Source organism: Melozone crissalis, unplaced genomic scaffold (genome assembly GCF_028551555.1).
Source record: "Melozone crissalis strain CALT ecotype California unplaced genomic scaffold, PUWL_Pcris_2 ptg000023l_1, whole genome shotgun sequence".
Lineage (NCBI taxonomy): Eukaryota > Metazoa > Chordata > Aves > Passeriformes > Passerellidae > Melozone > Melozone crissalis.
In genome coordinates this window covers 34,016,028-34,031,635 of record NW_026535801.1, presented here as the reverse complement: position 1 = coordinate 34,031,635, position 15,608 = coordinate 34,016,028, and the positions used below count along the sequence as shown (strand labels likewise).

Here is a 15,608-nt window from a genome sequence, read left to right as displayed (position 1 = left end):
ATAGCCTTGTCTAGTTTAGTTTTAAGTATATTGTTTGTTGGGTAATCTGTAGAACAACACCAAGGACCTTATTGTCAGGAAGTTTTTGTCCATGTTGGTAGTGAATTTGACTTCACTGCTGAGAGCCCCTCTCTTTCTCTCCACAAAAGATGGGCACCAGGTCCATGAGCAATGAGCTATGAAGTGGCACCTATGTGCTGTCCTGTTGATATCCTTCAAACACGGGCAAATTTTTGATTTTCCTGAAGTCAGTAGATATGCTGTAAATGAGACTTACTTCATACTTGATGTATCTAAAAATTACATTCATTTTAAGACAAAAATTAAAAATAGAAAAATGAGATGGAGTTCTTCCCATAAAGTATGTGAACAACCTAGCAAAGAAAGGAAAAGGCTGTTAGTCATTTTTTAATCCCAGTAGGCTGCAGTTTTTTGCTCTGTGCCTTTTGGGTGTTTGAATTGTTCTTGCTGCCTCTTGCACAGGCGAGCACGGCGCTGCCTGCGAGTCATGATTAAAAGCTCTTCCTACGCCACTTTGGAATTCAGCTTGATTAGGTTGACAAGTAGATTTTAACTGTGTCTTTCTGTGTGAGTGCACTTTTTTCCTTCAGTGTGACTTGTATAACACTGAATTAGCTCATTTGGGGTGGCAGATAATTGCAAGTGTTCAAATTAATGGCTCTTCAGCTGAGCTGCGGTAAGTGGCTATGCAACTACTGCACTTCTGAAATGGGAACTTAATTATAGCACTGAAAGGGATTTACAGGATATTATTTGTATTTTCTGTACCTGAGCTTTGTTTTCTGCAGGTTTGTGTGCCATTTTTCAGTGGCTGCAAGGTGGATCCATTCAATACTTGAGTGTCAGTGGTGACCGGCTTCTCTAGTGTACCCAGGAGTCTTTTGTTGGGAGGGCCATGTCTGGTGGTAACCTTTTTCTTGAGTAAATTGGTTATATGATTGTGTGGAAAAAACCCAACCTGTTGTGATGGGTCTTGTTTTCTGCCTTCTCCTATGCCAAGGTTTTTATTTCCCTTTTTTATTTCCCATGCACAGGTTGCAAAGAGTGATGTATTTTTAAACTTCTTTCTTGCATACTAGGGGTGAATGAAAGGTTTTAGGGTTGACTGGAGAGGATTTCTTGTTCTTGATGGGAACTCAGGATTTCTTGGACACCTCCTGGCAGTCTGGGATCCCGTAGAGCTGAGAGCCAGGAGAATTGAGGCTGCTCAGGATTTCCAGGGTTTCTTGATGTGGAGTTGCAAGCTGTTCTTTGGAATGAGTCACATCCATCTCTGAGAGTTTCTTGGCTATTCAGTCTCTCTAACCAGTGCTGTGAATGAAGGAAGAGTAAATTTGGGCACACAGAACCTCAGAGAAGCAGAAGCTGGCTGGAGTGAGCTTTGCTTTGGGGAAATTCTCTACAAACCCTACTGCTCTAGTCAATCTTCATGCAGAACCTCTACAGCTCTTAAGGAGAGCACAGTGTTTATGGGTTCAGTGTTTTCTGATGTGATAAGACATGACAGGATAACGTAGTTCTGTTTCTCTTCTGGGTTTTGACCTGAGAGTGTAAATGAGTACAAGATCCATGAAAAGCAATAATCTTCCATAGACAGCGAAATCTGTGAGGTGAGAAATCCTGTGCTATAAAATCAAGGTAGGGGGAAGCAACAGTCTGTTTTGTGAGCTCTTGAACTTTTTACTGTCTTACTGGGCCTTGAAATTATTTTCCTTTCCTAATGTTCCAGGCATGGTTTATTTCTGCAGGTTTTTCTAAGCCTAACTTGTTGTTTAGTAGAAAGATTTCAGCACCATGGTATCTTTGCAGTTTATACTTCAACTGGATGTCTTGTCATGACCTTCTATGGGCTTCAGTCTTCATGAAAATTTTCTCTTTTGGGCTGAATTTTCTCTGTATTGTGTCATCCCAGAAGTAATTTTTCAATATGGAAAGCATGGAAAAAATATTTCCTTGATGGCATTTGGAAAAAATCCTCTTCCAGGGTTTTAAGAGTATCTTTGCTTGCCAGTGGCTGAAGTGTGGTTAAGGAGGGAGGGGGAAATGTCTCATCCTTCATGTGGAAAAAGGAATTGAAGTAGGTTAAAAATTGATTTAATACACTTAAAAAACCTTTGCAAGGACACTTGGAAGGCTGATGATAGCCTGTGGTGTCTCTTGGATGATTGTAATACATCACAGTCCATGGTGCAACACTAAATGCTCAGAGTATTCAATATAATTAGGAATAATAGGAGTTCAGTTAGGAGTACAAATTTCTATTGACACAGGCTTTTTTTTTTTTTTTTTTGGTGTAATTCCATCATAGGAATAAGTTCATATCTTGTTTTATTTAGAAGCCATTCAGGATGCATGGCACCTTCCAATCCTTCAGTTTCTGCTCTTCTTTTCCTGTTCCATTGTGCTTGATACAGAGGAAAGGGGCAGTGGCATTTCAGGGTAGAGGACAAACCCACTTGAATCCCTGGGCTGGATCTGTGAAGTTAAAGATTAATGAATCTCCTTCTATAAACTGCAGGGTTTGAGGTGTGCCTGGGATGGGCAGGTGCCATCCTTGTCCCTTGGTGTGTTTGGTACCTGCCTTGGACTTTCTGCCCAGCAAGTGTGCTGATTGCATGACTCCTAAATTCACTTAATTTACTCGTCTAAGCTAATTGAAAATACAGTTTTTATGAGTTCAGAAATACTGCAGCAGTTCTGAGTAGTAATCTGTGTTCTCTGTTCTTTTATAGGCACATCTGAGAAACTTTGCAGTAGGTCTGTTAGTTCATGCAATTGGAAAGTTTCAACATAATGTCTCAACATTTAGTTTCATCATGGCAGACTTTCTTTGGGACATACTAAAGGTTTTAATAATTTCAAACAAACTTCTTTTAAAAGAACTTTAAATTAATGCTTGTCCAAAATTAAAAGACATTAGAGAGACAAGGTTAATTTCAAAGGTAAAATAACTAAAATCATACTTGGGTTTGTCCCCAAGGAAATTGCAAGTTCTTTTCTCCTCAGTGTAAGAAAAGGAATCTCTATTGCTTTAATCTTTAATTTTTGGTCACTGAACTAAAATATATTTAGGTGTACCAGTCTAACACAAATCATCCTTGGGTAGATGTTTAAAACTATCAATTGGATTGCAAACTTGTTAGTGCCCATAGCAGGATTATTTAACCCTCAAAATGAAGCATCAATCCTTTCCAAGTGCTGCTAGTGATGTATTGCTGGGATTTTGTTTATTTAGTTACATCCAAAATTGAAAAAAAAAAATCATGTTATCTGCTGACTTAATGTAAGGTATAATATGATTCATATCTTTTTATTTTTGTTCTGGTCATGGGTTTGCATTTTTAAGACTAGACGGAAAAACTCTAGCTGAATGTACGGTTTTGATTTTTTCTGGGATTTCCTTTTTCTCTTTATTATTCTCTTGTGGTCAGTGCAAATGTTTGCAGCTGTGCACAGGATGTGTTTTGGCATGCTCAGGCTGTAGAGAGCAAGATGCAGACAGGAGGTTGATAGTTTATTATGATAAATAAATGCTATCAATGGATGAATCCAGATCGTAATTTTTATCTCCATACCTCTTATCTAGGTTTTCAGTATTAGTATTTTTTTGTTATGAATTGCCTTAGATATAGTACATTGTTTATCATCTGCAGGAGCTTTCACAATTCAACTGCTTGCATATTTACTGTCAGACTGCAGAATCTCTGTGATCCTGTTAAATGAGACCTGCTTTTTATATTAAACAAGATTTACTGGGATGTTTTTGTCCACATCTGAGTTTTTTTTCTATGAGCCAACTGTTTCTGATTGAAACAATCTTTTATTACAGATGTGGTGGAACATGATAAATATGTAATCTGGTGCTTTAGGTGCAAGGCTGCCCTTGATAGAAAATATTTGGTTACCTGCTGGAAGGCTGAAGTGGTAATGGGGCAGATTGGGAGTGCTGGGACAGTCCCTTGGTGCTTGCTGCGTGCTCCTGCCCTCCATCCCTGCTCTCCCAGGCCATCCAGGCTCCTCCTGCCCTCTGCACAGCTCTTGGGTCAAAGCTGGAGCTCTCAGCTGCTGAAACTGTGCAAAGCAATAGCAAACACAAAAGCTCAACTTTTTTCCTTTTTTCTTTTTTTGTAATGTTGAACAACTTTACAATTTTAGCCACTTACTACATTTGCTTGAAGGAACTTTCAAGTCAAAGCAGGCTTTTTCTGCATCATAAGACTTAGATTTCATCTGTTAATTTCTTCAAGTGCAGGATTTTGTTTACTTGCAGGTTATGTATGTGTTCATTCAATTGATCACTCCTTCCTTGCTTTATCTGTTGAAAAATATGTATAATTCATTTATTTTCTTGGGTTTTTTTCTTCCTGATAAATGTCTGTCCATCATAGATTTTCAGATATTCTGAGTTGGAAAGGACCCACAAGGATAATTGAGTCCAACTCCTGATGTTAGATTATTTTGGGTAAATGATGTAGAAAGTTGCCAAATAAATCTCCCCCTCATACTAAATGATTTACACTGTTAAGTAATTATTCATGTAAGACTGCCAAACTTTTGGGCATTCTTTCCTCAGTATTTGGAAATACTGCATGGAGTAGGCAGGCTGTGAAAAATGCTCAGAAAGCCTGGAAAAATAAAATACAAATTTATCAAAAAGCCTATCAGTATAGGTGAGTGCTGTGTGGGTGTGGTGTAACACAGAGGCACTGTTAAGACACTTGTTAAAATGAATTAGTCTAGAAGTCTCAAAGGAAGCAGTGAGTAGAAAGGGAGCATTTTGCCTTTGCCAACACAAACTACTCTACTCTCATTATACAAAGATAATATCCAAAGCCATTTGCTCTTCTTATTTTGAGGAAAATACAGTCAGAGAAAAGCTTTAACTTCTGTGTTAAAGTATGTGCCAGCATTAAATATTAGAAATGGGTTTACAAATGCAAATAAAAGTTGCAAAGACTACAAGTGGTAGTATCATCAGGATGCCACAGTCTGGATTTTGTTATTTGAAAAAACTTACAGTATGGCTGGTTTCAAGTCCACTTTTCATGGCTCAATTATAATCCAATTTTTTGGCCATAAATGCATCTTATCTTCCTCTTTACTTTCAGGAGAACTTCTCCAGAGTTCAGAGTTCAGCTTACCAATGCTGTTTGTTGTTGGTTGGTTGGTTGATTTTCAAAGATTTGGTGGTAGTGAACGGAAAGCAAAATTGAAAGTTGTTGCTCTTCTCCTCCATCCAAATGTTAGTAAGTCAGAAGCAGCACAAAGCAGTAGCTTGCTCTGTTCTCCAGACTGGTCTTAAAAATGTCACCTGGAGACCTGAATTACAGTACAAGTGAATTTATTCTGAGTGCTGTGCAGCACAGGCTGCTTTTGTCCCCTTGTCCCTCCTGGTCATTCTGCTCTGGCTGTGTGCAGCTGTGTCTTTGTGGTTCTCACTCCCCATTTGAGCTGGATTTTACCAGCAAGCTGTACAGTTGTCTGTGCTCTGAGTTGTAAAGGTAGCTGCTGATAAAAAGCAGCACTGGATAAATTTCTGCACAAAAATAGAGATGCCTTTAAAGATAAATCAGCCTTTTTCAAAGGTGGTTTTTGTCTATTTAGGAAATAAACCTTTGCTAGAAGCACTTCTCTTTCGAGCTGCTTTTTAAGCTCATTTATTAAATTGCTCACCAATCTTCTTATGGTTTGTTTTACTGTGATAGTTTCAGTATGTGGCACAGAAGTGTTTGTTGCCAAGGTAAAGGCTCTTGCTTGAGTGGGCTGAAATTTTTTTGGGGAAATACTGTAAAATAATAGTTTCAAACACAGAGTAGTACAGTTAATTCCAAGGTCAAGCTGGTAGACTGTGAGATTTTTAACATCTCTGCTACCTAGAGGTCCTATATGTCACTGAAATACTGTACTCCCTTTTACCATCCCTCCATGTGACTTATCTACAATTTAAGAAGGTTTTCTTTACCTGAGAGTGCTTCTAATCTTGTGGGTTTTTTCCATTTATAGACCAATTTCTTTGGTTTCCACTATTGATTGCTTAAAACACTTGTAGATCAAAAATGTTTTCAAATTTGACAGAAGCAGCTGCTATTTAAAAATGCAAACTAGTAATGTGTGAAAGGTAAACTATATTAGCTGTAGATGTAAAATATGAGAAACATGGCTAATTTCAAAATCTTGCTGTCTTATGTTTTATCAAGGACATTTAAAAAGAGATAGTAAACTAATTTATTAATGCAAGTCCCATTTTCCTAAAGTAATCAGTCCTTCAGGGACTTCTGCTGCTGCTTAACCAACTTGCACCTGATGCTAGAGCTGGGACCTTTTTTAAAGGGGCGTGACAGATTCCTCTTGCACTGGAATTTCCTTATAATTTCTCTTCACATGATTTGAAAAGTAAATACTTCCCATTTGGAAGTTCAGTCCCATCTGGATGAGAGAACAACCCTGATACAAGAAGGATGATAGAAGAAAAGCAGCAAATAAAAACATAAGGGCTTGTTCAGGCTTTTCAGTCACATGGGGCTCTGTGTATGAAGACTGGGAATTCATCCATGTTTGAGAAATGTTCCACTTCTTTTTAAGGCAGCTGTTATCAGAAGACATCAGACAGTAAAAACATGGTATGTATCTCATAATCCCTGTCTATGTTGAATTTATCCAATTAAAACAAGAAAGAATATTAAGCCCTTTTTTATAAAGTCTTTTATGGACAGACCATGTGCAAGGAGCTAGTATTGAAGAGCAGAATCCCTTTCCATTCTGTTTAAATACTAGGAGTTTTTGCCATGAGATTTATTTCATGCCCTTTTGAATATATTATCAGGTGCATGTTCTCTTTAGAATCTCCACAGTCTGAGCTTTTCTGTAGTGCCTTCTATACCCTACTTTACTTAATTACAATATTTTGAGTTAAGGTCATTTAGCCAGCAATGAACACGTGTTGAATGATGAGTGTTGCAGTCATTTTGCTTTCTGTCTTTGGCCCTGGTTTCCTGGAGTATTTTTTCCACGTGGTTTCAGTAGAGAAATGCAAAGCACTCCTGCTTCAGGAGAGTTCATAAACACATGGGAAGAGGCTCTCAAGGGAAATGGGAGATTGGCTCCAGACCCATTTGCATGGAAGGGGATATGGAGCAGAGATCTCCTGCAGCCTGAGCAAGTGTGACACCTTGCACAAAGCAGTATCAGCTTACAGTTCAGAATAAATGCATTTAACTGTGTAAAGCCTAATTTAATCACTGGATGTTAGACTTGCTTGGAGCATCACCACTTGGACGTGTTCTGCATAGGAGTTGAGGTGTCTTTAGGTAGGGAAACCATGCTGGGCTTGATGTAGAGGCTGTGGTACACACCACAGCAGAATTCTAGCAGTTACACATGTGTCCTGTCTAGGCTGTGGTGCCTGGGAAACCCATTGCATCTGCAGGGTGGGATACAGGCAAAGGATGTGTTGTATATGGAGTGAGGACTTCCACGTAAGGACTGTGGCTCAGTTGATGAACAGTAATTCAGAACCATTATGAAGCGAGCAGTTTGAACAAGAAGGAAAAAGCAGCCCTCTGAACAAAATGCCCTTGTTATGCTGATGATGCACCTTGAAGGTAAACCAGAAAGAGACCATTTTGATTTCCTATCGGTTTTGGTTTTTTTTACTCCCACTTGCTTTACTTTTCCCACAGAAAAATGGTTCTTTTTTTGTTTTTGTATCTTTCCAGTAGGACCAGCATTGCAGGTACATCTTACTTCTGTTTGTGTGTGCATTTTAAATGTGTGCCATTTCTGTTAGCCCAGGTCATTAGGAGCAGCCTGAGGAATAGGCTGCAACCCAGATTTGCTCTAGGAGTTGGAGATCAGGTGATGCTTGTCCTCAAGTGCTCTTGCCTGCTTGTGCTTGGTTAACTTTGTGTGGAGCTGTCAGAGAATTGACACAATTTGTGTTGGACCCCCCCCAGCTCTGGGGTACTGCAGGAGCAGCTGGACAGCCGCATTGCCCACAAAGCAGTTGTGTTCCTCACTTCTGTTGGAATTGCTGTTGTGCTTGAACAGGAGTGTATAACTCGTGAGAATGGTATTTCTTGTGGGTAGGAGAGCAGTGGAGCAAAGGCACGTGGTCACAGTTTGTGGTTTGCAGATGGAGGTTCTGGTAATGACATCCTTGTTACAAATTCTTACCCTCAGCGCTGTTTCCTCTTGGCTTTAAAATTGTCTGTGTGACTAATGCACAAGTAACCTCCCAGTGACATTGCTTTTGTGTCACAGCCTCAGAAACATCTATTCTAGGTGAGAGAGCACATGTAAGAAATCCCATTAGTGCTGCTGACAACATTGTGGGAAGCCTTTGGCTGTCCTTCCTGAGAGCTCTTGGGCAGAGGGTGCAGAGCTGCTGTGCACTTTCAGGATGTGTTTTTGAGGGTGGTGATCACATGCTGAAGATATTTCTCCCCTGATAGGTGAGATAGGGGTTAGTAGAGTTAACTCAGAAGGAACCTTCATTGGTTGCTTTCCCAAACCTGTTTGTGCTATGAATGTCCAGTACAAAAAGATAATGTTTTATTTATCACATAACTCTGTAGGCTAGAGAGTGGTGCTGTCTTTTGGAGAAGGTGTTAGAGGGAAGTCACTGGGGAATATCAGCACTATATGTATATATTTATAAATATATGCATGCTGAGAGAGAGTGTGGGAGGGGGTGTATATGGTTCTCCATACACAGACATGCACATATGTATAGAGAATGTGTACTGCTTTTGGATATTCTCTAGCTGATTTTCTAAATTAAAGTTATAGGCCATGATTATCCAACTAATTTTTTGCCTGATTGTTTCTTAGAGTTTTTTTTTTTTTTTTTTTAATGAGATAATAGGCCTACAGAAACAGTTCAGGGAGCTGAACACAGAGAAGTAGGAGGGAAACACCTGAACAATCCAGGCTTTCACCTTTGGGATTTTGTAAATCGGTTCTGTGTTACAGATTTTAATAGAAATCAGCGTATACCATTACACTCCTGTGTGCAGTGCCTTGTGCCCTTACTGCTGAATGCCCCAAATTCCATGTGGGAAGGCTGAGTCCATGTCTCATTAATGGGGTGTGCCTGCCTGTCTCCATGCAAGTCCCTTCTGCCACTCTTCAGTTCTGAGTAGCAAGACCAGGGGTGATTTATGGAAAATCCAGTGTTGGTACTGCCTTATGATGTCTCTACTATCAGGATTCATTTTCTATTGCAGCAGTAATTCCTGCCCTGGGGAAGCTGGGGTGTGCCTTGTTCCCCTGTGAATCATTGATTAGTCAGACACACGTTGCTATGTGAGAACTCCTTATGGAAACTGGAGACTTGTGGAATCTGTCCTATAGTATCCTTCTTTTCATGTGATTTAAATATTTACTTCAAGTGAGTGATAGATCTGATCAGTCTGAATAAAGCCTTTTATATCAGCAAAAGTTAATTTGTAAAGAATCCCACAGTGACTAGATTGTGCATTTCGTATTTAAGATTTTTATCAACTTTCACTCAGTTTTACCTTAGCTTTTTGCCTCACCTAGCACATTTTTAGACTCCATTTTAACTCAAGAGTGTCTCTATATGTATTTATTTATAAAAATCAGGTTTAGTGATTATAATGTGTTGTGCCATGGTCCCTGGCTGTGCTGTGAGCCTGAGGCTCCCAGGGCAGCAGGGGATCCATCCCCTGACCATGTGCCAGCAATGCTGGAATTGCAGGGGTGCAGGGAAGGTCTTGTACATGAGAGGTGTGAGGTGTTGCATAGGGCACAGCACTGGAGACTTTCTGATACAATGCTCTAATATTCAGAGATATCAAGGTTTTATTGCCCTTTCTTTTCTTGTAAGCCTAAAAATACACTACTTTTTTTTTTTCCTGAGTCAGTACACTTCTTGCTGAGAAGGCCATAGTATTTTTATATATGCTGATTTTATGTCTGAGTACTCTTTTTATGTAAAATGCATCTTTCATGAGATTATTTTTCTTTCAGTCTTGCTGGCTGTGTGTGTGCTGGGCAAACTCCCTCCCACAAGCAACTAAGCTGCCAGTTACCTGCAACAGTTCAGCTTCTGCTTTCTTTGAAATACTGAGTTTAATAATCAAACAGTTTTAACTTTTTTAACTGTTAAAACCACTTCTAATCTCGTTGTAGGTTTATGTAGCATTCAGGCTCCAAAGTTCCTGTGTAGATTTAGCTTTAAAATCCGCATGCCACAGTTCTGGTTTGCAGGGGAAGGTAGAGGGAGTGAGTCAGTATTTGCTGGTTTACTTAGTAATTGTGGCACTAAAAGCCTCTTAAAACAATATAAATACAGTGAGCAATTGTGCTGTGCATGATAAGTTAAAGAAGCACCAGTTTGTGGAATTCTTGACACTTTTCTTTGGAAGTAGATCTTTTACAAGAAAATCAAACTTCAATGAGCAAAATCCAAGTTGTGTGTCCTGAGTTGAGGCACATACAGTGCCTAATGTCTTCATGAGGTGTGAAGTTCTTTCTGATAGTTTCTTTTTTCATTATTTGTCATCTTTTATGTGCAAAGTTTACTTTGTCAAGAAGCATTCCTGTTGGTTGGTATGAAGTCAAGTTTCTGTGCATGATTACTCACAACTGTTCCAGTGTGTTACACACAAGATCCTGTTTACAGCTTTGAAAATGCATCTCCTGCGAAGCATTTGTGGTGTTAGATGAGGTCCTGTGCTAACCACTTTGTAACTCAGAGAGAAATTCACCTTCCCTGTGAGATCTGGAGCCTTGGCCAGCGCTGATGGGTGCAATCAGCAGCAGGGATGGAGATTGTGTGGGTGCTGCTGCTCCCTGCTTGTGGGGCACGGCAGCAGCAGCACTCCCTCCCAGCCCAGCCTCCTGCTGTGTCACTGCCATGGATTCACGGCTTGTGAGAGTGTTTGCTGCTGCCTGACACCTCCTAAGATCTTCCAGCTTTCCATCAGAGTGCTGGAAGCTCTAGAGGTGCTACTACAGCCTTCATGCCTTTGCTGGTGGTGCTAATTCAGTGCAGCTGCACTCAGATAAAATGAGAACTTTGTCACGTCTGTGCTTGTTAAGAACATGTGGGTGAGCTCTAACTCTTGAGCTAGAGCTGTGCATTTTGGCCTGCATGCTTTAGAATTTGCCCGTGCTGCTTTAGTGACAGCATTTCTAGCAGCTGGTTTTGGTACCCTGAGTTTTGAAGTTATTTTTCATGAATACTTTGTTAATTTCTTCAGTTTTTTTGCATTGTAATAATGAAGATAATGTATATATCCATAGCACGTTCTGGAGACTGTGTGAAGGCATGTGGTTATTTTCCCCTTGCTTTCTTTATTCTTATTAAACACATTTTGACAGTGTTTTTTCCATTTGTGAAATGGAATGACTTTTGCTAGGACTTGGCATCATCAGCTGCTTGTGACACAAGGATGACCAGCCCTGCCTCATACTCAGCTGGCAGTCCATGGGCAGGGCAGCTTTTCTGCCTATAGTGGAATTACAAAAACATTTTAACCACCAGCATTAGCTATATGAAAATATTTCTGTGGAGACACTAGCTGCTGAGCAGGGAGGAACAAAAATTACACTCCTAAACATTGATAGATTGAATTACATACTTTGTGTTCCTTACTAAAATGTTATTAGCGTAGAAGTTAGCAGTGATGCTTGATCTGTGGCTGGGAGCATTGTTTTATACTTTAAAAGATGAAGTCTTACTTTGCCTTAGTTTTTTTGGTTTATTTTTATAGAAAAGTCACTGTGGTGTCCTTCTGATATGGGAAGGGGGGTCTGTTCATTAAAAAAAGCAGATATCTTTGTTATTTGTGCTATTAAATATTGCAACCAAATCTTTTTTGCCTCTACAGGTATACAAAGCTCGGATATGCGGGTAATACCGAACCCCAGTTCATTATCCCTTCATGTAAGTATTTGTTACTTGTGTATCAATGCTGAAGTTACTCTTGGACATTCTGTAATATGCCATTAAAAAAACCAAACCAAACAAAAAAGCCCCAAACAAACCAGAAAAAAAACAACATTGAAAGAGAATTACTTGATCTCTGAGTGATGACAGAGTAGTAATGTTTTGCTAAGGGTACTCAGTTTAGAGAGATATGTTCATTAAAAAAGGATACTAATAGTTGAAGCTGATTTTTTTTCCTGGGCATTAAAACAATGTAAAAATCCGGTAGCATGGTTACACTTACCTTTTAGGAGGTTTAGTGATTTATCTGGTAAAACGTTGAGTTGATTATAACTGGAAAAAAATTAAAATTGTATGGTTTTATATCTCTAGGGTTTAAAATGTTCTGCTTGCCTGGAAGTTGTCAGTATTAGAGCTATGTTAATTTACTGTATTTTGCAAATGTAACAAGAAACCGTGTCAGTTTTTCCCCCTCCACGTAGAGCAGCTTATTTATTTGCTGCCTGACTGCTGAACTGTTTCTCCCACTTGAAGAGATAAAGTTCTACTCCAGAGAGTGGAGCTCACTCAGCTTCCCTTAGAAATGCTTCACCTTTTGACCTCCTACACCACTTGGCAGTTGCTCATTGTTCGTCTGTGCCAAAGCAATCATGGATTACATCCTGGTGAAAAGGAATAATTAGCACACCCAGTTTTCCCTGCAAATACAACAGGAAGAGAGCTGGAACTAATACTACTTTAGCACAATTACTGTGAAATAAACTTGGAAGTTCAGGCTCTGGGTTGATTTTTCAAGGAAATGTGCTTCAAAAAGTAATTTTCATGGAAAGATGAGGCTAATTCACTTGTATGAGAACAGAAGAATGCATTCAGAGAATCCATTATGTATCTTCTATTTTAGATTCTAATAAGTATTTCTTAGATTGTTTGGTTTTCCAAATTAACTTCATTAAGTTTATCTCAGTGTCATATAAAACATTCTACAGTTTTGCTTTTCACACAAAAGCTAGTTTAAGTTTGTATTAAAAGTTTCTAAACATTGAAAAAATGCTTACAGTGCTCTTTAAACTTTGTAGCACTTGTTAAAATGTAAATGGGCAAGTGGTTATTTAATTTCAGAAACACAGTGTTTATTTTTTTTGCATCTTTAGATTTGGTTATTTAATTTGAAGATCACTTTCTTGTTCCAAAAAAAAAAAAAAAAGAAATATGATATTTTAAACACTGGAAATGAAATGACCTGTCAGATCATTAAGCAGGGAAATTTGTCCAACAGGGATTCTATTAAAGTAGAAGAGAAAGAGATGAAATGAGATTTTTTTTGATGGCCTTTTGATGCAGTGTGGTGTATGGAAAAAAGGATGCTCAGTCCAGATGCTCCTGCAGCTGAAATGACCCTTGACTGCAATTCTCTCAATAAAAAAGGCATTTTTCTCATTTGTGCTGCAGCCCAAGCTAGATAATTACAGTAACGGCATGAGTTTGTGTTAATCCTCTGCCTGGAATGAAACAAAATAGCACTGGGTTAATCCACATTAGAGAAACAGAAATAGAGTACAGCAGCACCTAGTTTCAAAGTAAAGTGTTACAAAAAACCACTTTGGTGTCTGTAATTTCCTTAATCTTATTCCATGTGGAAAAATGGTTTGGTTTCTCCTTGCACGTCCAGCAGTGGCATTTTATCAATTTGATTCTCTAAAATTAATGTTTGCTGTTAAACAGGTCTGAGCAGCATTCCTTGTGCCTTGTTCACTTGTAGCTTATCTTATTCACTCCTGCTCTTAACAAATTTTTATCTCCTTATGAGGTGTTCTTGATTTTATTCTGAATATGCTTCTGTAGAGATGATAAATGCTTACATGAGAAGTGAAGTAAATGAGAATATATTGGGCCAATGCTTTAATGCAGCTTGGGTTCACTGCTTTCTTCCCTGGCTGCTTTTTAGATCATTCATTTTGTTTGATTTTTATTCACTTTAGCAGGTTTTTCCTGCTGTTTGTTAAAATGGGAGTCACCTTCTTTCCATTACCCAGTAGTTCCCTTGATTTTTGATTATTTCAGTTTATCTGTGATAGCTGATGACTTCTAAAAGAAAAAAATAGTGTCAGCACAAAAATTAATTCAGTGCAAGGATTTTTAATTTTTTTTTTACCTAAAATCTCTTAATTTTTGTGCCAAGCCAACCAAAGGCAACTGCTCTGAATGTTGCTGGGGTGCTGCCCATCCTCAGGCACAGCAGCTGAAGTTTCAGCAAGATTTATTTTCTTGTTTGTATTTTCAGGATATGATTCAGGTTGTTTGCTCGTAGTTTCAGTCTTTTAAAAGCAGGGCTGAACAAGCTGGCCTTGAGGGCAGCAAAATATTGGAGACCTCCCATCTTGTTTTAGGCTTGTAACAGAGTGAAACCATCGGGTTTGAAAGTAATCCTGTGGCAAGTGGTGGATTTCACTTGAAAGTTCTTGAGGATGAGACACATCTGGGCAGAATAATTCCCCCAGATGTGTGAGCTCTGTAACAATGACCTGAAAATATTTGTCAGGGTTCCTCTCTCGTCTTGCAGCAAGCACCTGCCTTGCAACATTTCCTTCCCTGTGATTTCAGCTTCTGCTTCCCATCTCCCCCCCTTCTGTTTGGCTTCCCCCAGCCTTCTGCTTCCTCTCTGCTCTCCTGTAAGCAGCTACAGAAGTTGCACTATGATTCAGTTTTCTTCCTGAAGAGCTCAAAATAATGACTTGTGTTCCATCCTGTTCAGTCTTTCACAACACTCAGCTTCTTGGTTCCCGTGGCTCTGTCTGTGTTGCTCCGTGTGGGAAGGGAAGGGAGGAGGATGAGGAGGATCTGTGAGCTCAGCTGCTGATTTCCAGGTCCTGTAGCTGTGCTGCCCTGGCTGCTGGGCTTCAGAATGCAGCTTTTCATAACTTTCATAATCTTAATTGTGAGCAAACATAACTTCTTGCTGAAGGTGAGAACTAAAAAAATACTTCTGCCATTGAAGGGGCTTTTGGAGCACAGCCTTATGGCAGTTGAGGCTGATTTAATGCTGCTTGTAGATAGGAATTTCCTCATCTGTGTAAAGATTGTGTTTAAAGGCAAATAATAAGATTTGAAAAAATACAGCAGATATTGCTGGTGCTGCAACCCTGATGGCTGGGGAGTGATTATTTTTAAAAGAACAACACTAATGATAATAATACTTAAAATTGTTATTATTGGAGTGTGCAGAAAATTAGCATGCTTGTTAAATAAAATAAGATCTGTAGAGGTATCCTATCATAGTGTTTCTGAGTATATTTTATCTTTCTGATTGCATCCTGGGTGTCTAACAATTAAATTTGTAGTTAAACCTATTACTGTGTTACTTTTTAAGTCCTTACCATCCTTAGCCATGACTGGAAGTCAAATTATCTATGTTCTATGTAGCTTTTCTGAGTTAAACTTGAAACAAAGGATGATTGTGATCAGTGTGTCTGTTTTTCCAGTGTAGGTTTTCTTTTTTTTGGTGCAGGATATATGACCTGCAATAATGTTTGTGTTCTCTGTTGAAGGTATTGCTATCAAAGAGTCAGCAAAAGTGGTGGATCAAGCACAAAGGAGGGTTTTGAAAGGTGTGGATGATTTAGACTTCTTCATTGGGGACGAAGCAATAGAAAAACCAACTTATGCAACCAAGGTA

General features: G+C 39.1%; 1 protein-coding gene across 1 annotated transcript in view; it reads left to right on the top strand.

The window, feature by feature from the left end:
- ACTR3 (actin related protein 3) overlaps positions 1–15,608 on the top strand; it is a 28,797-nt gene that overhangs the window by 3,255 nt on the left and 9,934 nt on the right. The window contains exons 2-3 of the mRNA XM_054277795.1: positions 11,877–11,932; positions 15,481–15,605. Of these exons, the coding sequence (XP_054133770.1) occupies positions 11,877–11,932; positions 15,481–15,605 (181 nt within the window). The remainder of the gene's footprint in view (positions 1–11,876; positions 11,933–15,480; positions 15,606–15,608) is intronic.